The 23,243-nt window shown below is 47.3% G+C and overlaps 1 protein-coding gene across 11 annotated transcripts in view; it reads left to right on the top strand.

The window, feature by feature from the left end:
- The window catches only part of TACC2 (transforming acidic coiled-coil containing protein 2), a 131,391-nt gene that overhangs the window by 20,076 nt on the left and 88,072 nt on the right, over window positions 1-23,243 (top strand). For all 11 annotated transcript variants that reach the window (XM_067000460.1, XM_067000453.1, XM_067000463.1 and 8 more), the window contains 2 exons: window positions 6,643-6,815; window positions 15,084-20,792. In XM_067000460.1, coding sequence (XP_066856561.1) covers window positions 6,643-6,815; window positions 15,084-20,792 — 5,882 coding nt within the window. The remainder of the gene's footprint in view (window positions 1-6,642; window positions 6,816-15,083; window positions 20,793-23,243) is intronic.

The following is a 23,243-nucleotide window of genomic DNA, read 5'->3' as shown; positions in this document are numbered from 1 at the left end:
AAAAGTAACTCTTTTTTTGTCTAAGAAAAGGTCACAGGTACCTACAATAGAAGGTTGTAACCAAATTTTTTAAATACTGCTGTTACTGTATCGCACTTTGCTTGCGCGTTGAGTTTGTAAGGAGCAGCTTAAAGGACACCTCCAGCAAACGCCAACGTTTGCATTCCTGTCACTTTGAGGATTTTAATTAGAAAATGCATGAACATAAAATACTGCTCATGAGAGAGAAAAATAAAGCAAGCCAGTAACAATGGCAAATTACAACGTTACTGATTAAAAATAAATAAATCTACTGTAGTTGCAAAATTCTATATGGAACCTCCCATAAGGAGACTGCATCTGATCGTAACTACACCCAACTTATTAGGTAGTCATGATCTTTGGCCTTCTGCCAGCTTAAAGACAACACCCAAGTGGTCATGATGCTCATCCCCCTCTGTAAACTGCTTTCCCCAGCTCCTCTCAACACTGGGCAGGTGCTGAATAACGTGATTGCTGCACAGGGTGTTAATCAAAATCAGAATCTGGCTCCCTTGCGATGTGACAAGACCAAGTTCTAGAGCAACCCTTCAGGTCTTAACTGTCATCTGGAGTGCAAGCTTGGCCCAAGGTGTCAATTAGCAATTTGTTCCTGTCGCATGATCAGTAATTTTGCTGATTTGATTGAAAACGTCTGGTTGTTAAAGCAATATGCATTCATTGTCTAATTTTCTTCAGTTTCTCCAGACTGTTAAGGATGAAACATTGAAAAATCTAAGTACTACTCAGTAACTGTACTGGCAGAATAGTCGTCAAAAAAAAAAAAAAAAAAAAAAAAAAAAAAGCCAAAAGAGTGAAAAGGGAGCTCCTAAAACCTGCTTTAAAAATTGCAACAGCCATATTAAGAGTACCTCCCAGCCATGAGACCTCTGCAACTTTGTTTAGAAAAATTTCACCTGATTTTTTTTTTTCTGTCCCCTTTTCTGACATAGGCATGGATATTTGCATTTCATTGATTTTTAGTAGGTGGCAGGGCATTAGACTAATTCAGGAACTCTGACATTAGCTTGGTTGTTTTAAGAATCGCAGCAAGCTATTTTCCGACATCTCAGTGCCATTTTTCGGAAACGGATTTAGTGCTGAAGTGCAATAAAATAAGGAGGAACGGGCTATCGCCGAAGGCTTTCCGTGCACAACTCCCGGCCACCTTTCTCTGCAGCCGAGTCCTGCAGCACAATAAGCGATCGCTGCAGAACACGGCACCGAGAGCTCTCCAAGGACCGCCACGTGCACGCTTTGTTGCTGGGCGGTTGCCTGCAGAGGCACAAGGCTGCGAGGCTTGGCGGAGGAGGAGCGTGCCCTGCCACCCTTAACAGGGACCGTGTGTTCGTCCTGCCCGCGGTGGCTGTTCCTGGAAGACAGGGGTGGGTGCGTGGGGCCGACCTTCGCCCCACGTCCTGCTGCTGCCGCTCCCCTGTCCCTGGCAAGGATGTGCGTGGGTGGTTGGAGCCAGGAAGCACGGGGGAAATAATAGGTGTAAACGTGCTCAGAGTGGGGGACGGGGAGAAAAGTAAAAGGTGAGTTCTGGTTTATCGATTGGGACGGGTAAAAGCTTGTTCCGGCTTCTCCCCTTCCATAAACGCCGGGGGTTACAGGGAATGGAAACTTCTCGGAGCTCCTCGGGGATTGCTCCCAGCTGCAGGCAGAGCTGTGACACCAGCACCTGCTGTAAAAGGAGGTGTGTGCGGTGGCACCAGGAGGGTGCGAGGGGAAGCTGCTGTGTTGGGGGAAAGGGAGAAATCAAAGGATGTTCGCTTGTTTGGGGCGCCAGCGCTGGGTTTTAACACCAGGGCCCTCCTGTGCTTTGTGAGCTGGAGCTGAGCCAGTTCTTGAGACACCAACGGTTTTGCCAAGCGGGCAGCGGGGTGCTGAGCGAGCAGGGTCCCTGCAGCAGGACGGGAATCCCCCCCTGGGGCAGCAGCTCGAGCCCGAGTACTGCCCTGTGTGTAATCCTTGCGGCTGCGGTGGTAACGGGGCTCTCCCTGGTAAAGGAAAACCAGAAAACCAAACCACTCGTAGGCGCCTGCTCCAGGCCATCAGGACGGTTAAATGATCCTGGAGGTTTGCTGCGTGCTCCTACAGAGGCCAATGCTTGTGGCAGGGCTTAATGCAAATAATTGCGCTGCGTGGTTCAGGAGAAACAGTTTTATTCATTTAAATAGTGCTGGCGTAAAGGAAAAAAGAGTGGGTTGGTTAGTGTGCCTCCTGTTGTTGGTATACGCTCTGTGACCAGCTTGTTTGTTTGTTGTTTTGTTGTTTCTTTTTTTTTTTTTTTTTTTTTTTTTTTTAATTATGATAGGCAAAAAACTGCTGAGAACCTCTGCATTCTGGCTTCTAATTATTTCATTAAGTCTTTCAATTATTTTTTTTTTTTATAATCTCAGAATCCTTTGGAAAAAAGGAGCATGCAACATTTGAACCAAATACAGAGTGAATTTAGCTCCAAGCTTCTGTACTAGATCACTTCAGAGGCTGTGTGTGTTGCAACATCAAAAGTGATTTATTTAACATCAGCTTTCTGATGATACTTTTGAACAAAATATAGTCTTTTTAATTGTTTCCACAGACGTTCATTAAAAATAAAAAAGCATGCTCTGCAAAGCTAGTTCAGCTCCTGATTTGCATAACTAGCTCCAATTTGAAAAACTTGATAGAGAAATGGAATTATGTTTTTCTGCTGGCTGGCACAGATTCACAGAACATGTTTTTTTTTGTGTTGATTAAATAGTAAATTAAATGTAGAAGACCAGTAAGATTTATTACGTATTATTGTTAAAATCCTCCTTTGAGCTTCCCTCGCAAATACCATTTCCAGGCTGTGTGCGCTCTGGCCTGGCTAGGTAAGAGGACAACTTCGCTTCTTGGCTGCTCCAAAAAAAGAAAGAAGTAAAGAGGGTGTCAGCAGGTCCTTGCTGCTCCAACAGGAGCTGGGTGGCAAATATTATTTTAATGTATGTCACATTTGGTCATGCCAGGAACTCGAGCAAGGATCAGCTCTCTCCGTGACCCATTACTGTTGTTTAGGGCTAGCTGGGAGAACGATAAGTCGTTAAACAAGAGATGCCTGAAAGCCTAACATTAGTAAAATAATAATAATTTAAAAAAAAACCCCTCACCCCAGCAGTCTGTGCAGAATGTTAAATGTAGTCTGCAGAACAGTGCGTTTCATTGTCTCCTTTGTTGTGGCCGTGCTCCTTGCCTTTGCACCCTGCCCCTCCCGTGGTGTCGTTCTTTTAATATTCACACTTGGCACTTTAATATAAACACTTTTAATATCAACACTTTTAATATTAACACTTAATATTAACACTTACAGCTGAGAAAAGTGATTGGGACGTAGCACTTCTGGTTTTTAGTGGTGGACTCGGCAGTGCTAGCTTAATGGTTGGCCTTGATGACCTTAGAGGTCTTCTCCAACATAAACGGTTCAGTGATTCTGGTTCTGTAACATGGAAGCATCCTATTTTCGGTGAGAGGAGGTACCCAGGTACAGCAGGAACTTAAGTGCCTATACTACATAGTTACCTTGAGAATTGCGGAGATGAATAAAGCATTTCTCTCTAATAACCCGAGTCTACATTGCTGGGCAGCTTCAGGTTGTTGTGGGGCTCCTGGGGTTCCAGGCTCTGGGCAGCAAGCTGGAGATGGCTGCGTGGAGCCGTGCTTGAGAGATTTGCGTGCAGGAGGCACCCCGACCACGCTGCGGCTCCAGGAATGGGATGACTGCAGGTCAGCGGGACAGGAGATTGTAACCTAAAGCAGCCCTCTGAGTTCAGTGACTGATCTCCTGGAAGAGAGAGTAATTAGAAGCACCATGCAGGCACTAAGCCTGCGTAAGGTTAATGACTTAGTTCTTTGCTGCGCTGCTTTCTGCTGTGGAAGATGACACAGGCTTCAGAAGAAGGAGATGAAACATTCAGCCCTTCCTCTTCTGAGAAGAGCTGTGGGCTACTCCTCCTGCCTAGCGCCCAGATCAGTTGAAGAAAAACCAGGATGATGGTGGTAGAGAGGCAAGAAAATAAAGAAGTAGTTCTCGCTGCTCTCGCCAACTGCTGGAGGCGTCCGGACAAATTTGTAAATTGCTCTAATTTCTTGGGGTTCTTCGTGTGGTTCTCCCTGCCCTGCCGGGGAAGGAAATGCACGCATTTCTGTCTGCAGCTGGCCTGGAAATTATACTTCATCGCGCTGCGGTTTTGAGGCAGTCATCCGTGACCACCTCCCAGCCGAGCGCCGTGCTGCGCTAGCACCGAGCCCTTCACTAGGAGCGTGGCCCCGAGGCTGCCTGGTGTGGCCGGGGGGGGACCTTACAGCCCATCGCCCCGGTTTTGTCCTGACCCCATGCTCGGAAGTCTGGCCGTGCGTTGTGTCGGGCCCTGCCAGCTGAGGGAGCTCCTCTGCTGGCAGGGCAGGAATCGCTGCCCTCGGCTCGCTGCGGTCCCTAAAGCGATGCTAAAAAATGAGAGGGGAGAGCTGTGGGCTGCGGGGGTGGTGCTGGTGGTTGGTGACTGGTCCACAGACATGCATATGGCCCCAGAAATCGCCATTTCGGTTGTTTTTATGGTTTTTTTTTTTTCTTTCTTTCTGATAATTAATAATGCATTTTTTCATAGTTTGCTCTCTCTGCACGCAAGTACGCTTGCTGAAGTGAACTCTCACTGCAAACTTTCTCACGCAAACAAAAGCAAGTCTTCCTAAAACAAAGCAGCAAAAGCAAAACAAACCCCCACATGCTAACTAAGCTCTTCTGTTCTTTTTTTTTTTTTTTTTTTTTTTTCTGGCTGGAAAGAAAACAACTTTTCTTGTATAAATCTTGACGCTCTAGTAGTTTTTTGCTATATGCTGTGGTTTTGGGGCCAACATCCATACACAGATAAATATTCCAAATGCCAGATGTCAGCACATGCTGGGTAAATGCTTAATAATCATGAAACCCTGAGCCCTTGGTTCCGTCCCAGCGGAAAGCGGTGTGATAAAGGAGACTTCTGCAAACAAAGCTGTAGTGATGGGATTCCTCCAGGGAGAGGCAGAGGATATGAGAGTTAATCAAATTTGCCTTAAGTCCAAAGGAAGTCTTTTTATATTCGCTGTGTGCCCTGACCTTTTCAATTGCTCATTACATGGGCTTTTGTTGTCCACTGGGTGTCTCTCACTCCTGGCTCTCATCAAGAGGCCTTTGGTTGTGTGAGCGCACACCAGGTGCACAAAGAGAAATGTCATTTTGCTGCCAATAACTTTCTGCAATGGGAAATCTATTGGCTGTATCTAGAACCAAATAAATCCGAAATTGAGAGTAAAATTAGAGTAATAAGAAGCTAATTGGAATCGTGCACTGTGCTTTTCATCTGTGACAGTCTTCCGAAGTAGTTCCCCTGTGGTCAGTACATACACTTATGTGTCTTTACCTTAGGTGTGCCTTGGGCTTCTTACAATTACAGCTCAGAATTAAACCAGCAGTGATTGTATGTTGAGGGTGACCTGATGAAGCAGTTTTGCTTCTCTTTCACTATTGCTCACTATGCCAGAGGGTTTCAAGTGGCAGCTTCTTCATTCAGACTTCGTTTTTGCATTACACTCAGCTGTTTTTCCTCCAGTTCTTTCATTAGACTTGAAGAACACACTCAGTTACTGTTCAGAGCAGCTTTTGCCTTCTTCTCGTTGCCTTCTAAGGACACTTCTGCCATACAAACAATCAAAAGACAAAAAAACGAACAACCAAGCAACACCAAACCATCAGAAAGGTGCCGCTACCTCTTGTAAGCAACCCCCTGGACTTGCAAACCCCAGGGGTTTGCTGGCACACCCCTGTCACAGCCCTTCCCTTTGCACGGGACTCTGCTCCTCCCTGGAGCAAACCCAGCAATTTGCGGTACAGTTGTGGTGGGGTTCTTTGTTTTTGTTTATTATTATTATTTTTTTTTTCTATTGCATGTCTCCATGGGTGCAGATCCCACGTGCATATTTACCTTCAAGAAGCGGTGATGCAGCATTACCAAATTTGCGTTCTAGGTTTCTGTAGCTGTCACTACTGGGACTGGAGCTTTTCCTACAGCTACTGTTACTGAAGGCAGCGTGGCAGAGGCTCAAGCTCCCCGTCTCACTTCAGAGGCATTCTGAGCATTGTTCAGCTGGGAGGGAGATAATGTGGACTTGGATTCAAGTCTTGGGTCTTGATTGGTGTTGGCTTTATCTCTAAGCTGACTCCAAAGATACTGCTAATATCGAGTGTAAAAGGTTTGTTTCCATCTTTTCTCCTTTCAAACTTGATTAGCAAGTAAGCATTTGCCAGGCCTGGAAAAAGAGAAGATGATACCCTCCTTGGGTCGGGAAAGGCCCTGAGCTGCTTTAGAACAATTGTTGCATTCTTCTCTCCCTGTTCTTTCCCTCGTATTTATTTTTGGCTCAACCACTTCCTTCTGAATTTCTGTCATTAGAAAAAAACAACAAAAAAAAAAGGCTTGGCTTTGGGACCTGCAAGTTCCATCAACGTAGTGAAGTCTACCACAGGAGCCGTTTGGCAGAACAAAACTTAACCTTACATATTCTCCCAAATTCCCTGTACTCTAAGATAGCAGTAGCTATTTGAATTGTTCTTCTTCATTCTAGAGCGCTCCACAGGATTCAGAATTAGACCACCCACCTGGTAAGGGGCACGGCATAAGAAGCAACCCCCAGGAAAACAGCGTTGGAGGATCTGGAGCTCAGGACATCTCAGAGCTTCTTCCTGCTGCTGTGCGGCTGGCCGAGAGCACATCTCCCTTGATTCCAGAACGTACAAGGTAAGAAATGAGGTTTCTTCTCATTAATACAATTGAAGCCCTGCCGATGATCGTTGGGGGATGCTTGCTAATTTTCTGTTATTGTGTAGCTGATTTTCAGTATCTGTCATCCTGATGGATGATGATGATACAGTCTTCAAAATACCCCAACAAAAGCAAGGCTGCTCACTATTTACCAAGCTGACTTCCTCGCCTCACTGCATAGCTATAAACAAGGCTCTGGCTGTTGTGGTAACCCTTGACCTCAACTTCCTATGCTTTTCCACACACTAATAAACTCTTATCTGAGACAGAGGAACGTTGAAAAGTCTCTTGCACGGTCACAGTATTGTGAAGTAAGACATAATTGTAAACAATTGCAGAATGCCATGCTCAGCTCTGTATAACAATCCAACTAAAAAGTACCAACCCAGCTACTATTTACCAGTATCTTACTTTTCTAAGTGTCTTAATATTCACCTGATGAAATTGATATACTTTCAGAGGTTAAGTATTCTTCCGTGGGATTAAGGGTGGCAGAAGGTAACATAATTCGGCTTTTCTTAAATATCTTGAAGGGAAATTTTTCTCTGAAGCATTAATATTTTTTACTTGAGTGCTTCAGTTTTCTTGTGCTACTAAGCTTTTCCTCTGCTACAGGGGAGAAACCATCTAATACCGGCATGATTTTAACATAGGGCTGAAAGCTTTCCAGCTCATCAGTGTTACCTAGGATGGAATGATAAATACATTTTAGAATGAGTGGCCGTAATCTGCTGGTAAATGGGTAGGACTGTGAGGCTGTGGACACCTTTTAAAGTGTTTTCACAGATTGGAGAACTCACTGCAGAGAGACCAGCCACATCCCTTTGAAGTGGAGTGGGTGTGCCATGGGCCACTTTGTGTTTCCACCAGCCCTGGCTACACTTTTTGATGGATACCGTCTTTGAAACATGTAAACTTACGTGAAAAACAAGAGCAAACAGCAATCACAGTCAAGTGAAATATTTCAAATGCTATTGCCTGTGATAGCGTTAGCTTCATAAGCTCCTTTCTTCTTTTTTTTTTTCTTATATGAGATGATGAAGATTAAGCATCCAATTATTGATGTGATGCAACGGTTTGTCGTGATTTAAGTCCAAGTGCGGGTAATAACTGAGGTGATAATTGACAACTTCAGGGAAGCTTGGAGAAATGGCAGAATCTAAAAAAAAAAAATTACCTAGAGAAAGTAGCTTACAGTCCTCAAGGGTCGGTTTGGCTGTGCTATGGAGCGTCACTCACACCAGTTAGAAAATAATAAATTTGGAGTAGTGGGGTAGGCTTGATTTTTTTGTCGTTATTGTTAACAAACTGTACGTGTATCCCCTAGGTTCTAGTTTCTCTTGACAGCACTGTGCATAATCACTGAATTATATGCATGTGTAACGATGAGTAACCACGTCGTCCTAGCTGAAGAAAATACATATTTCTTGTAAGCCACTTATGTGATTCATTGTGACTTGTGACAATAAAATAGGCGTTTTCTGCTGGTCTTATCAATACACAGTCATGCTAATGGAAGGCAAGAGAGCGATGTGGGGGGAATGATGACTATTAGCAACCCCTGAATTTCATCTGTAGACCTAGAATGACTAACATTCCTGCAAGTTCGGGTTGTGTGTGAAACTGCCAAATGGTGGGGATTAGGCTGTGTTCGCAGAACTGCAACACCCATACTCCAACAGCATTTGTGCCAGCATCCACCTAACACAGTGCCTGTGCCAGCCACTGACCTGCTTCATGTCCTGCCTTCAGCCTGGGAACGGAGCAGCAGCAGAACACGTCTCAGGGGGCTTAAATTACAGTTTGTGATTCTGTTTCTCGAAAAGTATCTCCCTGTATTTACTTTCTTGTCCACACAGTAAGGAAGGTGTACACACAACTTTCTCTAGTGGCTGCCTATAAAGACCCAGCTAACACCTAACAGGGAACTGGTAGGGAGAGCACCACTGTTAAATAGTCAAAGTGGAAATCATGCTGATGCTTTAGTATACTGTAGGACAACAGCAGTTTTTCCAAATATATATATATATTTAATCTCAAAGTAGCAAGTATCTCTTTTTTTTTTTTTTTCTTTTTTTCCTGATGTAACTGGTTAGCAGAGTCTGACTTGAAGCCAGAAGTTGTCCAACAAGGAACTGGGCCAGATCATTTTCTCTCCGTGGCTCTGGATTTTAGGGGAGGCACAAGTTCAGCCTCCAGCTGTAAGCAGGTATTAGGAGTACAAAGCATGAATGGAAAAACAACGGCCAGTGCAGCTGAGCTGCGGCTGTGATGGTTTACTTTAGTGTCGGCTCTGCTTGCACGTGGCCTGTGCTAACTGAAGGAGGAGTAGCTACACGGTGGGGTTGTTTGAAAACAATAGACTGAGAACATCTCATGGACACAAGGGTATGCTGTCACCCACCTGGCACGTTAAGCTGCCCAAATTGGTGCTGGAATGGATCGGTGGTGGTACCAGAGGCTGTGGGGTGGGGGCTCCTGTGTTTTGAAAGGATGTGGTTGCAGCAAATGAACGCTCTTCTTTATATATGTGTGTGTATATATTATATAATGATAAAGCACAGGTATTTCTGCACTGTCCTGTGAACAATTTGCATTTTTTTTTAAATGTATTGCTCAAAGAATGGCACAGCTGCAGTTCTTTAGGGGCTCCTTTTAAATACAAGCACTGGGGATACCTAGAGTTACATTGTCACTGCCTGGAACAGCTTAACACATCGCCATCCAAAATCATGATTCTTGTGAGATGAGCGTCAGAGGAGTGACTCATTTTGAAGGGATTCACAAGACTTGTTTCAGGAAACATATTAGATGGGCAGGGGCTCAGGCAACTACTTTTTATTTAGCCTTACTCCTGAAACTGCTGGCACATGCCTGGTTTTGGGTGGCTTCTAGGTTATAGCCTGCCAAAATAGAAACAAAGACAATAAACGGAAAAAGCTTTGAAGTTTCAGATTCCAGGCTGCTTATTTCAACTTTCACCCCCATATGCTGCCTTGAACGCATCTTTTCCACCCAGAATTGAACTGTTATAATCTTATGACCTGCTGTCTTCTGATGGAGTATCTGTATGGAAAACTACTGCGTGTTTTTTTCCAATCTTCTGGGTGCCTTTCTCCCGTCCTCCAGAAATTCTCAGAAATTGTTCCAGCAAGTCTTAAATTCTCATGTTCTGGGAGTCGAAATGTCTGACTCTTAACCTAAAACACTGCTTCACTCCCATTTTTTTAACATGTTGTCACTGGTACCGTATGTTAAAAAGCAACAGCAGCAGCGATTAATCTGTCAACCCTCTGCGCGAAATAACTATTCTCCAGCGCTTTTAGCAAGCCTCGGGCTTTGCGTTGGTGTGTGAGATGTAGCCGTGCCTTCTGCTGGCATGCAGGCAGAGGAGACACCTGCAGAGCCCTCAGCTGGGCAGCCCTGCCCAGGAGAGGCACTTTTCCTGCAGGATGTGGAATAAGCAGACGGAGCAATTTCAAAGGTACACGCCCAGAAGCAGTGGAAGAGGCGCTCTCGGCGGATGCACTCGGCCGCCTTCCCGCTCCTCGTGCTGCGCACAGATCCTGTGGGACCCGAGGGCCACCTCAGGATGCCGAGCCCGAGCAGCCGCGCATCCTGTGGGACCGTGGGCGCAGTGCCACGCATCCTGCTGGCTCTCGGGGCCGCTCGGACGGGGACCGGGGGGACAGGAGCTGAATGCCTGGCCGTGGTTGCTTGCTGCAGCAGCACCGCAGTTCACGCGGTTAACGTTAGAACATTTTAGTTTGGTCATATTTAAAACACTGCGGGCACCGCGTCTCATTCTGCGTATGGAACCAGGAGGTGGAAAGTGATTGGGGTTTCGGGCAGAAGAGGGAGATGGTTCCCAGGGGGATCGTACAGATCATTTTCCTGCCTCACTTTTTCCTGAAATCTTAGCTAGCCAGGGAGGGCGGGGGAATCTGGCTGCTGTTAGCAGCCCTTTGGTGATGATGGATTTCTCATGTGTTTGTTTACACGGAGAAGTTCAAATAGCGTCTTGCTTTGCCTCTAAAACTCTATTTTTTTTTTTATTTTTGATTTTTGAAGGGAATGTGGAAATGATTTCCGTATTCCTAATTAATTTTCAATTGCTCTTAGGAGAGATTAAGATGCAGAATTCTGTAAGTAAAGTCAAAGGCCCCCAGCACGGCGTGTCCAAATGTACGAACTCCAAATGTAAACCCTGGTCTCTCGTGTGTCAGGGGAAATAGAAGAGAAACGTCTGAGAAGCAGCTATACTTGTGCCACGGCTGCAGGGCTGCCTGTGCATTCGTACCCTTCAGTGCTTCCATACTCAGATTTCAGACTGTTACGCTCCCGGGAATATAACCCCTCCGAGTGATTCTGTGAGTTACATCAGCTGGGGATGGCAACCGTGTGTGACCGCTGGGTTTCAGAGGCTTTGGCATTTGGCGATTTTCCCTCACAGGTGGGACTGGGTTAGAAAGGCAGGCTGCCCTTTTAACGGCTACTAAATGTCTGAGAAGGAAAGCAAGGGAATAAGGAAAGGAACATTTCAATTATCTGCGATTTTTCTGTTGTTAGGTGATCACTTCTGGTTGTTTATCAAGTAGGCTTAACCTCTTTGGGCGTCTCAGTTTCCCCCCACACACACTCAGAGCAAACACCAGCCAGACGGCTTTTGGCTGGCTGCTGCTCTTTTTATCTTCTGGCCTGTTGCCCTTGCTGTGGATGGCAGAGCAGGGAAATAGGCCTCGTGTTTATGGCTGGTGGATTGGGCACGTCTCTTAATTCGGAATTATTTATGGGAGACGCGCTGTAAGTCGTGGATTTCTTGACGTCCTTTATGCCTACACACCCTAAACAAAACCCAGCCAGTGCTGCCCTAATAAACGTCTTAGTAATCAGCAGTGCTCTTAGATTGGTTCAGGATAGCTCTGACCAACCACAAGATATCCTGGGGGTGGAAGGGGTTAACTACAGGTATTAATTGGCAAATTGCAATGTGCTTCCAAACAAGCAATTTCTCAGTAATTATTTATGTAAAACAAAGACTTTAGATGTATACAGATTTAGCTTTTTTGTTGTTTGATGTCGTAACTGGAAGGATAGCATTCATATGGTCAGTACGTTAAAGCCCTGAACTTGCAAATCCTTAAATGTGTGTCTAACTTCTAAGACGTGGGAAAGGTTCCCTTTGATGTCTCTTGTGTGCAGTGAGACACTTGGGTATTTTGAGTTAAATATGCACCTAGGTCTTTGCATGACTGCATTTTATTTTTATTTTCTTACCTATCATCAATTGCGTGCAGCAATTATTGCATGCAGCAATTATTCCTAGCAGAATGACTCTTTATGCCCTGAGCCCTACCCAAATGATGAGGAACTCTAACATTCTTTCATGCTTTCTCGTTTGCATGTTTTGTTTTAAACATTACCCTACGGTATGAATTTTTTCCTTAATAATGTCAAGCCAGTTCAGATTGCCATCAAAAGAGATCAAGTAACCACAAAAGAAAACACACATTTTTTTCCTGTATATAGGAAAAAAAAGTTTATAGCCACAGCTTGATGTTGTTCATAGTGAATGGGTTGTCTGAAAATACCAGCTCCCTGCAGGTAATTATTGATTGTTAATGAATTTTCATGTAGATTGGGTTTTCCTAAGAGGGGAATTATCTTCAGCCTGTGGTGTCACTTCCCTGTAGTGTCATTCCCTTTAAGAAGAGTGGAAGATAATGGGGCTTTAAGAGGTCATCTATTCCATCCTTCTGCCCTAAAGTAGGATCAACTGTGCTTAAGTCATTCCTGACAGATGTTTGTCTAACCACTAGCAGTGTCTTGCAGATAGCAAAGCAAGATTACAGGAAAAAATTGAAAGGAAGATGTAGGGTATGTTCCTGGTATGGTTTTCCTTGTTACCTTAATCAAAAGGAGAAGCTTAAATGGAGATATCCAAACAGGTGAATCCAGATGTACCTTATTATGATTGGAAACTAAAGCCTTTAGTTCTAGGCTGTGGTCCTGAATAAAACATTGAGGCAAGCTGAAGAAGCACAGAAGATGAGCATGCATTACTTCATTCAGAAAGTGATAGTTTAAGTTGCCCTCCAAGCATGTGCCAGCACTTTCATTTTAATTCTGTTCAGCATACATTACTCACAAAGCTGTCCGGACTCCTCCTTCATCTACTCCCAAGTAAAACAAACAGGATTTCAGCACTATCATACACCAGAAAAAGTGTTGTAGTTGCTTTGTAATGGTGAACAGCTTAGTTCATAGGATTATTTTCTTCCCTTGAATCTGCAAAGTAATAAATTTGCTGTTATGACTCTTTAAACAGTTGCTACCAGCTTGGCAGTAGACAATTCATGGTTTTAGCAACTGTATTACAGAAAATGTAACCACGTCAGGCTTGTTTGGAAGAGTTTTGTATTTGATAGCTGCAAATACAAGTCTAATGCAACAAAGAGGCCCTGTCTGTAAAAGTCTTAGAGGAATTTCATAGAATCATAGAATAAAATCACTCGGCCTCCTGGGGGTTAGAGGGCTTCTTCCCCCCAGCTTGAACACTGTGTCTCTGCTGGGAGCCTGCTTCCAGGTTGAAGGATCCGGGGCACCCAGCTGCTAATGAGCAATTTAATCAATAAGAACGTAAACCTGCAAAACGAACAAGAAGCCAGAATGGCAATTGACTCCCACTTTTTCCATCCTCTCCCCAGTTCAGCTCTGTGGTTACTGCACCTTCTCCTCTAATTAAGCTTCCTGGAGTGCAAAATCAATGCCAGGTGATAAAGAGTATTCCTTCTTTAGGGAAAGCCTCCTGGCATCTCCTGGTTTTTTGTTCACGTCCCGTCATGCCCCACGTTGTCAGCGATCCGACAGATACCAAATATTGCTTCGCCATCGGTGGTGTTCCCAGTGTCAGTAAGTTTTATACTGAGAGGTGTTTTCAGTGTGCTGGGAAAAAAATAAATCCTTTTGGCAAAACAATTTCAAAGAGTTTAAATAAAACATACTGGTGTTATAAATTAAGTGTATAAAGTGATGTTAAGCATCGCCGGAACTTCATTAAACAGGAAATTAATTGTATGTTACAGATATTTTTCCTGAGCTTTGAGGTTTACCCTAATGTAGGTAAATTTGAATAGCTCTTTAAAGGCTAGCTCATTTTCCGTCCCAAGGATTCTGAAGAAAGACTTTTAGGATCACGTTCAGTTTTACATGCAGCCCTCTCATAAAGAAATTGCTTGTGGCATTGCCCAGTTCTCAGCACAAGGAGATATGCAGTGAACACACCTGGAAGTGCATTTTGTGCAGCACAGCACAGCCCAAAAGCATGGGGCATCCCGTCGCTTTGGATGGGAGGAGGTGGGCAGACATTTCATGTCAGGTAAATGACGCCTCTCCTTCCTAGGTCCAATGTTATGTTCAGTTTTGGCTCTGTATTTCAGTGTCCTCTAAGGCAATGAACATACCTCCAGGCTCCTCAAGGGAGGCGAGGGGGAAAACAAGGTTAATCAATTCCACCGCCTGCAAACCTAGCGGTGGAAACTGAGGCCCACACGGTGCACATGAAAAATCATTTCCTCTCTGCAGCTAGAGCATCCACGTCATCTCTACTTCCATTTTTTTCTATCTTTACTGGGTGGGGAGGAGATCACACGAACGTGATCTTGCACCTACTGAAACCAAACACTGCAGTGAAATGACCTCACAGGGTGTGTGTTGCTCTACAGCAGCATCGTTCTGCAGGGTGAGGCCTTTGACTGGTCGGCGAGGATCAGCTGTGCTGGCTGGCTGGAGAAAACACACGGCAGATGGGCCCTTAAACCTCCATGACTCAATAAAAGCACGGCCACGCGACAGCAGTCACAGCCTTGAGCTCTGTGCAACGTGGCCTCATGGAAAGGTTTTTCCTTTCTGCTTCTGCTGGTGTTTCTTCTGGTGCTTTTGTCGCTTTTTCCCGTGTTGCTCCCTCAGTCTGTTAAGGGCAGGGGGAATATCTAGCTAACACAGACTGTGGAAGGGTTAAAATACATGTCATGAGCGTGGCGGCTGGTAGGCAGGACTGAGGCCGTTTGCTGCTGTACCGAGCATCACTCACCGGTCCTGATGGTTTGGCTCCTGGCAGCAGGTTAGCAGCTTCTCAGTGCATGTACTGCATGGCTTTGAGACACCAATGGCATGAGTTGTTTTTGTTCTTTGCTTCTTTGTCTATATTGACGTGAAACGAATAAACATTTCCATTGTTGGCAGCGTCAGTAATGAAGGCATCAGTAGCTCCAGCGCTGAAGATTTGTCCGATCCAAATTCAAGCGTGGTGCCTGCAGAGGTGACAGGACAGAGCAGTGCCTTGCAAGACCATGGAGGACAAGCAGGCTGTAGTGTCCTACAGCAGACAGCGGAAGGAAAAGAGGGAAGTCTGCCTACCCCAATGCCTTTAGCAGGCTCTTCCGAAGAAGAAGTCGCAGCAGATCTTGCAAGCAGCGATGACAAATTGCCAGCCTCAAACTGCAATGAAGCTGTGCCACCGCCGGGTCCAGTGAGTGACAAAGAAGAGGGAATAGCACGTGGCGTATCTGAGGACAGAGGCCCCGAGTGTGACCCTACTGCACCTGCTTCTTTGAAAACCTGTGAGGAGGATCCCAGAAACCCAAGCCTGCAGCCCAGCCCTCCTACAGCAATGCAAGGAGTCACAGAAATTAATTTGAGTGAGTTAGGGGTGTTGGGGCAGAGTGAGCAGCTGGGTGACATGAGGGAAGCACATGTCAGCACGTTTCCCCAGGGCAAAGAAGCAGGGGATTATTTTACTGCTCAGGAGGCCGAGCAGGAGCTGGGAGTTTTGGAAGTAGGTCAGCCGCAGGCTGTAATGCAGCAAGGTAGACAGGACACAGATGGTGGAGAAGGTCTGCTAATGAAAAAGGAAACCTTAATCCTAAATTATCCAGCAACAGGAGGCTCAGATGGTGAAAAATTTGGAGCAATTGCAAACACTCAGGGTTTCGCTGTGAGGCCTGAGATCAGTGAGGTCTGTAGTACACAGAAGGGGGCTGTAACAACAGCTAGAAGGAACGAGGTAAACCCAGCTCTGTCCGGGAGCCAAGGAGAGCAATCCGAAGCCTGTACTTCAGTGTCAGAGTTACCCCTTAATGCGCCAAGTCTCCTCCCGGTACCAAAGCCAGAAGAACCTTTGAGGGAATATGTGCCTGGAAATGACTATCAAGATCCGATGAAAAGCGAGGCAATGAAAATAGCCTCTGAAAAAAATGAACCCAGTTTTGAAAGAGAGCTTCAAAAGGAGGATGAGCTTGTTAGTGCTGAGCACTTCAGTGCGCCTTTATCACTTAAGCAAGAGGAAGAACAAAAATCAGCTGTCACAACTGAAAGCCAAAAAGATGAAGCCAGTAGCGATGAAATCATAAAAGCTGATGATGTGTCTAGAGAAAGCACCACGCTTTCTGAAGCAGAAACCATTACCAATCCCACCAAGGAAATTTCCCCGGTAGATAAAAGATTATTACTGGGAGAATATGCATTAAGTACTTCCCTGAGCAGAGCCGCGGAGCCGAATCAAAAGGGAGCTGATGTGAGTGTATCGGGAGGGAAAAACAGAATGAGAGCAGAGGAGGCACACGTGGCAGAAACCAGTGCATTACCTGAAGGGCCAAGTGGGGCAGAAAGACAACTGTTGAGCTCTCTTAGTAGCCACGAGCGGGATGCAGAAGAAACCCCCTTGAGCCCCAATCCCAGAGAACCCAGTCTTTGTGAAAAGGCTTCAGCAGGCGGCCCAAAGGAAGAAGCTGTGGGAAAGCCCCTGAATTTAGGCAGTGACTTTAAGCCACCTGAAGACCACTCAGACCCTCTGGGCTGTACGCCTGAACAGCGACTGAGCGAGGAGAAAGCAGCTGCCACAGATGACCCGGAGAACAAGGGCGGCTTTGCGCTGGCGGCCTCGCCGCAGCGTCCGAGGGCAGGATGCCCGCCGAGCGTTGATTGCTTTCACTCTGAGACAGAAGACACAACTTTGGGCCAGCCAGGCTCTAATGGGGCTGAAGAGGTTTGTTTAGCTGGGGCACACAGTTCGCCGCTCCTCCGCCCTGAGAACAATAATGTTCTGCAGAGTAAGCAGGATGAGTCCTGGGAAGAGACTTTTCCTAGAGAAGCCGCGTTAGGAACTGGGTACAAAACGGAGAGTCGAGGCAAGCCTGGGAGCTATAGCGAGTCAGAAGAAAGTGCAAAAACGTCCGGATCAATGCTTGAACGTCAGGGCTTAAATGAATTGGCAGGGGCCGTGGGTTGCATTGCTGCTCAAGCTGAGGAGGACCCACAAGTTTTGGAAACCGGAGAGCAGTGCGGGCACCTCAGCGACGTGCCTCGCGGCACTGCCACCTGCAGCACTGCCGGGGACAGCGAAGAGCACGAGGCCGCTGTTCAGCGGGAGAAGCACCACGCCGCGGTGAGAAGTTTTGTGGAGGACAAAGGTTTGGCACTGAAAACTGAGCACGAGTCTGATATGCTGATGCAAGCTCGGCAGGAGCAAGGGGCTGCAGAAAGTCACGGAAACGTGCAGATGGCTTGTGCAGGAGTCGGTAGGGCAGAGCTCGTCCCTTGGCCACCTCAGGAGGAAGGAGTGGGTGACGGCACCAGTGGGGACAAGTGCAGCTCTTCGGTGACCCTGGAGTGCAGTGTTGGAGATCTGCAGGAAAACGCGGATGTTCCAGCTGCTCTTCCCCACGTGGAGCAGATGGAGAAGTCGGTGAGTGCTGGTGACAGAGACCGGGCTTCGAACGCAGGACACAAGCAGCAGACACACCAAAGCAGTCCGACAGGAGTCGCAAGAGCAGATGATCAGGAACACACAGGAAGACCTCTAAAACCTGAGCTGGAAGTAAAGCATCACAGCGACATACCAGAACTGCCTCGAAACATTTCCGACAACCTTAATAAAGAATCTGCTGGGCTAGGTCCAGCCCAGCATCACCCTGGCACAGCAGCAGAAGAGGACGAGGCTGGGAGTAGTGCCGGGGTGCCAGAGGATGCGTGCAGCCGTGAACACCTGCAAAACATTTCTGGTGTGATCGTACTTAATTTGCAAGAGTGCAACGAGCAAAACAAAACCAATCTCGAGGCAGAAGAAAACTGCTGCAGTAAGCAAAACTCAAACAAGCTCAAGCAGGGCAATAATTCTTTGATCTCAGCTAGTCAGCATGAAGAAGCATGTCAGAGAGATACGTTTTCTAAAGAATCTGACAAGAAGGAGCAGCCAGTCAGCATATGCAGGATAAAAGACAGCACTGGTGAAAGCCATGCTTCTGCTGTAAATGCTCTTCCAGGGACGCAGAATTCAGCAAGTGCCACTAACATAGCACAGACTTTGCCAAGTGCTCATGAAATAGCACATACTTCTGATAATTTTGAGAAAAACGATCCTCAAATATCTAGCCCAGAAACTCAAGAGAAGCTGTCATTAGTGGCAAAAAGCTCAGGAGAGACCGAGGGTCTGGCTGCCGACGGGGGACCCGTCCAGACAGATGGAAATGTGCAGCTGAGTTGTGAGGACAGTGCTGCTGTTGACGAAACAAGCAATGTGAAAAGCGATAAAAGTCCAGGGGCAAAAGGATGTCGTTCCCTGTTACAGGCTCACGGGGAAGCAATTCCCACCGATAAGCCTTATAAACCCAGCTGCATTCAAAAGACACCAGAGGAGCCTGGGTTTCCTCAAGCAAATTTGACGGCCCCCCCTCCGCTGACCTCTGCAGTCAATCATCCTGGCCAGCAAGCTGGAAGCAATGCAAACAGCGGCACTGGGGGGGAATTACTAAATAATGAGCTGGGAGCTGTAGCATGCCAGAACGCCTTAGAAAGCAACTCCAATTTGCAGATGGCTCCAGGTTCTCAGGTGTCTGTGCATTTAGGTCCTCCACCTGGGGTAAGCGCAGGTGAAAGAGCCAACTCAGAACACAGCTCTGCAGGGGGCAGGGACGTCAGCGGCAAAGATGTTCCAAACCAAAGTTTTCAGGGAGAAGGAGACAGAAGTTTAACCCCGCCAGAGGCTTTAAACACGGGGCAGGGTTCTGGAAACTTATCACAGTTTAATTCGGAGAAGCTGAAGAAAGAGCTATGTGCAATTAAATCCAAAGAAACAAAAGGCGATGTAAGCTTCAAAGCCCAGCAGAGTGACAGTTCAGCCGAGGCTCTGTTAGCTCTCCCTGCTCCAGAAGGGAAGCTGCTGAGCCTTTCATCTGTTGGTAAACAAGGCGGCTGTAATGAGGAAATCGCAACCGGTATCTGCGTAGATGACAAGTACGGTATGATCTTAGAGAAACCTGGGAATTTAGAAAAAATGGAAGAGGTATTAAAGGAGAATAACAGCACAACCAGGGCAGAGATCAGTATTTCCAGGCAGTCTGCGGAGAAGGAGCATGAGGTTCTGACTCCCAGCTCTCTGGGCATCGGCTCCAGCCTCCCGGACTTCAGGGAGCACATCAGCCAGATATTTAAGAAAACAGTCCACAGCACGCTGAGTGCTGAATTACCCCAGTTTGCACCCGAAAACCATGCAGGCTTCAAGCAGAGCACAGTGGCCGAGGGTAGGGCGCAGCTGTGCGGCGCTGAGAACTTGTCAGGATCGGTCGAGGGGGGCAAAGCAGCTCCTGGGGGCACCTCGGAAGCAGAGGGGCCAGAGCTGCCTTTAGCTGCTGAGGCTTCCTGCACTGCTCCCGCACCTCTGCAACAAGAAAATGCAGTGCCACCAGCGAGTCTCCGGGACGCTGAGAAAAGCAGGCAGCCTGCTGGCTGCTTAGCAATGGTCCCGAGGTCGGAGGGCTCTGCACCTGCTGAGCGCTCTCTGGAAAACCTGCAGAAGCCAACGGGGAACGCTGAGCACCCCGAGAGCAGCGAGATGGAAAGAAAGGCAGGCGTGTGTGCTAGGGGTGTTGATCCTGAATCGCTAATGAGCTTGGAGAGAAAGAAGCAAGGACCAGCTTCATCTGCCGGGGCAGCAGCTGAGAACTTCCCTGCCTATTCTGACAGGGAGCCACAACCCAGCGGAGCTGGGATCTCTACAGGCGGCATGCGGGAGAGTGACTTAGACGATGCTGCTACCGCAGAGGAAAATAATTTAATTACAGAGGGTACTGCAGAGCCGGTTTCATCTGAAGAGGATGTAAGTTGTCAGCCCGAACACTGCCGGGATCCTGAGCCAAATGAAGAGGGGAAAAATGAGTACAGTGGTCCAGACACTGCCAAGAGCATCTCTGATGTGGCAGCTTCAGCGCTTCTTCCGAGAGGATCTTACAGTTGTGAAAAACTGCCAGACAACTTTAATGTGTTACCTGGGGAAAATCAGGAGACACGCGTTCCTGGCAATCTTATGCATGACATTAGGTCTCAGAATGACACAGAGATGATACAGGATGAGCCGGGAAATAGGAAGTGCCTGGAAACATCAGAAAGTACACAAGATCCACAGCAAGAAAAGAAAGGGACCACGCACGGGTTAATGGATTACTTAAAAAACGAAGCCAGCCAGAACGGTTGCTTGCAAACTGACTCTCAGCTAGAATCTGGCAATATGACTGAGGGCGATATAAAAGAAAACAGTGGCACAGTGTCAAGCACAGCAAAGGCAGGTAACGAAACAACTGGAGACATCCCTGAAACAGGTACTGCGAGGATGTTAGTCACCGGCGAGGGTGGCTTAGCTTTAAACACAAGGACTGAAGAGCTGCAGACAGAGCTGTGCAAAAATCCCTCTGCACCTATTGCCGGGATGGAGCAGGGCGAGTGTTCTGAGTGTGCAGACCTCCCTGGGGCTGCAAATCAGCCGGGCGAGATGAATTCAGAACATGAAGGCTCACCTCAGGATGCCACAAGAAAGCTATCCCCGCTTGCGTTTATGGAGCCTGCGACACTTGACCTCAGCAAACTTCCAGACGTGGCTGTGGCAGGACTGCCTACTGAAAGGTATTTACTTTAAATTGCTATGTGAAACGGTTGTCAGGACCCTGGGGCTCGACGGGGATACAATTTTCGAGGCGGCTACGCATTGTCTGGGAGGGCAGGGCAGTTACTCTGCTCTCGAATTTCTTTTTAGTTCCTCTTGTGTTTAAATGGGGATTAAGTGGAAGAAATTTGAAGTAATGTCTAGGGTCTGGGTGTAAGAGCAGAGGTGTCCTAAAACCCAAGGAGTGTGATCCTTAACTGTCCCACTTGCTGTTCCAGTTTCCTACATTTGTCCGTGCGGATTTGTTTATGCTTCCCAGCATTCGCATCTCGTAGCCTAAAGTTAGGCAACCAAATAGCACTTCCTAGCCTGAAGTTAGTAGGCTTTTGCCTAAGCGTTAGTGACCCAGTTACATCAGACCTGCAGCATTCGCATGGCGGGCTGCAGCATTTAAAAACAAGCTTCCAGCATAACCCAATTACTCACAGTTAGTTGTCTGGGCCTCCCTCTTATCCTCCCGCATGTTATAATGGCACTGACAGTGCCTTTGATCACTGTATTATTCAGTGTTTCTAATGACATGAAGTTGTTTCAGATGTGAATTCGTAGCTGGGACTCGCGGAGTCTAGGAATTGTTGCTTTTTTATTATTATTTTTCAAAACCTAGCAGAAACGAGAAAGGCTTTTTTTTGTGGGAGCTTCTACTTTGCTGCCTGAGTTCCCAGTTCGATGTGCGGTTAATTCAAACGAATTATGAGTTAGGATCAGTGCTTTGCTGTTATCCTGTCACATCACTGCTGTCTTTGTAACCCTGTAAAGTTTCCTGGGCGCTGTCCCCCTCTCCTTCCCCAGCCAGGGACGGTGAAAAGCTGAGCCGCTTCAGCAGGAATGCTGAGTGAATTCAGATGGAGCCTTCCTCGGTATTACCAAAAACTGCAGGGATATTAACTGAGTAAGGAGGGAAAATGTCCCGGTGCCACATTCCTTCGAAATCAAAATGATAAAACCGTATTTAAGGTGAAAATATCTCAAGTGCTTGCATTACTGTGAAAATAAATGTAGGGGGAGGGTTGACTGGGAGCCGGGGACGCAGGCCGCACAGGATCTCCTCTCACCAGCAAAACGGAGGGCTACAGGTGCTGGAGTCTGACCTGTACGCCTTTCTCTTTGAGGCTCTGCCCGTGAAATGACAATGAAATTAGAGCCCGGTGTTTGTCTCCAGTTCCCTTCCTCTCTTTGTGTCTCCCTTCGCGGGCGGCTTCGCGGTCCCGTAGCCTTGCCATGACCACGGTGGTGGCGGCGCGGCCTGGTTCGGAGGCCTCCGGGGACCCAGGGGCTGCCCACGCTGTGTCTGCGCATGCGTGTGCCGGCAGGGCGGGTGTCACGCTTTAAATAAATACCTGTGGCGAGCAGGGCAGGGCTCTCGGAACAGCTGCTGGCAATGCGTGGAGTGGTTGCTTAATACTTGCATTTGTTCAGGAATTCACGCTCACCTGTTTTGGCAGCGGGCGGGTTTGTACCGACAGGCAGCTGCGACTGCGGGGCCGCGGCTCCCAGCGGTGCCGCGCACGCACCGAGCGAGCAGGCACGGGCAGGAGGTAGGGAGTGGTCTCTGCTTTCGGCCAGGCTCGTTTCTTAGAGGGACACGCGTTTGTCGTGTGGGCGAGAAGCAGAAGAGATGAGCTGGGCTGGCTGGTCTCTCTTCAGAGGGTTCGACACGCTGGCCGGTCCGCTCTCCCTCTGAGCTCAAAGCTGGGTTTGTGTAGTTGAACTTCAGGCTGTGCTCGGCATTGCGTGTGCTCTGGTCATAGCTGTCTGCTTGTCTCAGAGCGGCCTCCACGTGCTTATTGCCCTCTGATTGTTCCAGAGGGTAAACTGTGGTAGCTGTGCATAAAACGGCGTGCTTTTCGAGGAGCTCGGTGCGGGAATTTGGGCCTGATGGACAAAGTCCAGGGAGAAAGACTCCTTACACTCCCCTCTAAATCACCACAAAACAGAAGGAAAAAGTATAGTGTATTTAGGAGAAAGAAATGCTGTGCTCTGAATTACTTCAGTACTGCTTTTTCCCATCTCCACTGCTTCTGTGTAGCTCCATCTCTTACGAGATCCCTTATGTTGAAACCCCACTGATCTACGGTTGAAGGGGCAAAGTTGTGGTCGGAACATCCAGTCCTTGTGGGATTTCTTTCTGCAGAGGATGTGGAGGAATTACTTCTCCTCCCAGCTGTGGCACTGGGCAGGAAGGTGCCCTTGTGATGAGCAGGACATCCAGGAGCAGCGGGATCCAACGTGATCCCTTCCCCACTGCCTGAAGGAGTGGGACAGTGGTCAACAAATAAGAAGAGCTTTTGTGACTCGAGGCAATAGTACGGCACCAGTAACTTCCCTTCAAATCTTCAGTGGAAAAGGAAAGTTAGTTTTGGAAAGGAGGCCGTGGCATAAGCAGTAGCTCCACTTTCCTCTGGAAGCAC

Source organism: Anser cygnoides, chromosome 7 (assembly GCF_040182565.1).
Source record: "Anser cygnoides isolate HZ-2024a breed goose chromosome 7, Taihu_goose_T2T_genome, whole genome shotgun sequence".
In the NCBI taxonomy this organism is placed as follows: domain Eukaryota; kingdom Metazoa; phylum Chordata; class Aves; order Anseriformes; family Anatidae; genus Anser; species Anser cygnoides.
Note: the sequence above shows the minus strand (reverse complement) of the source record. Positions and strands in the feature narration are given on the sequence as shown.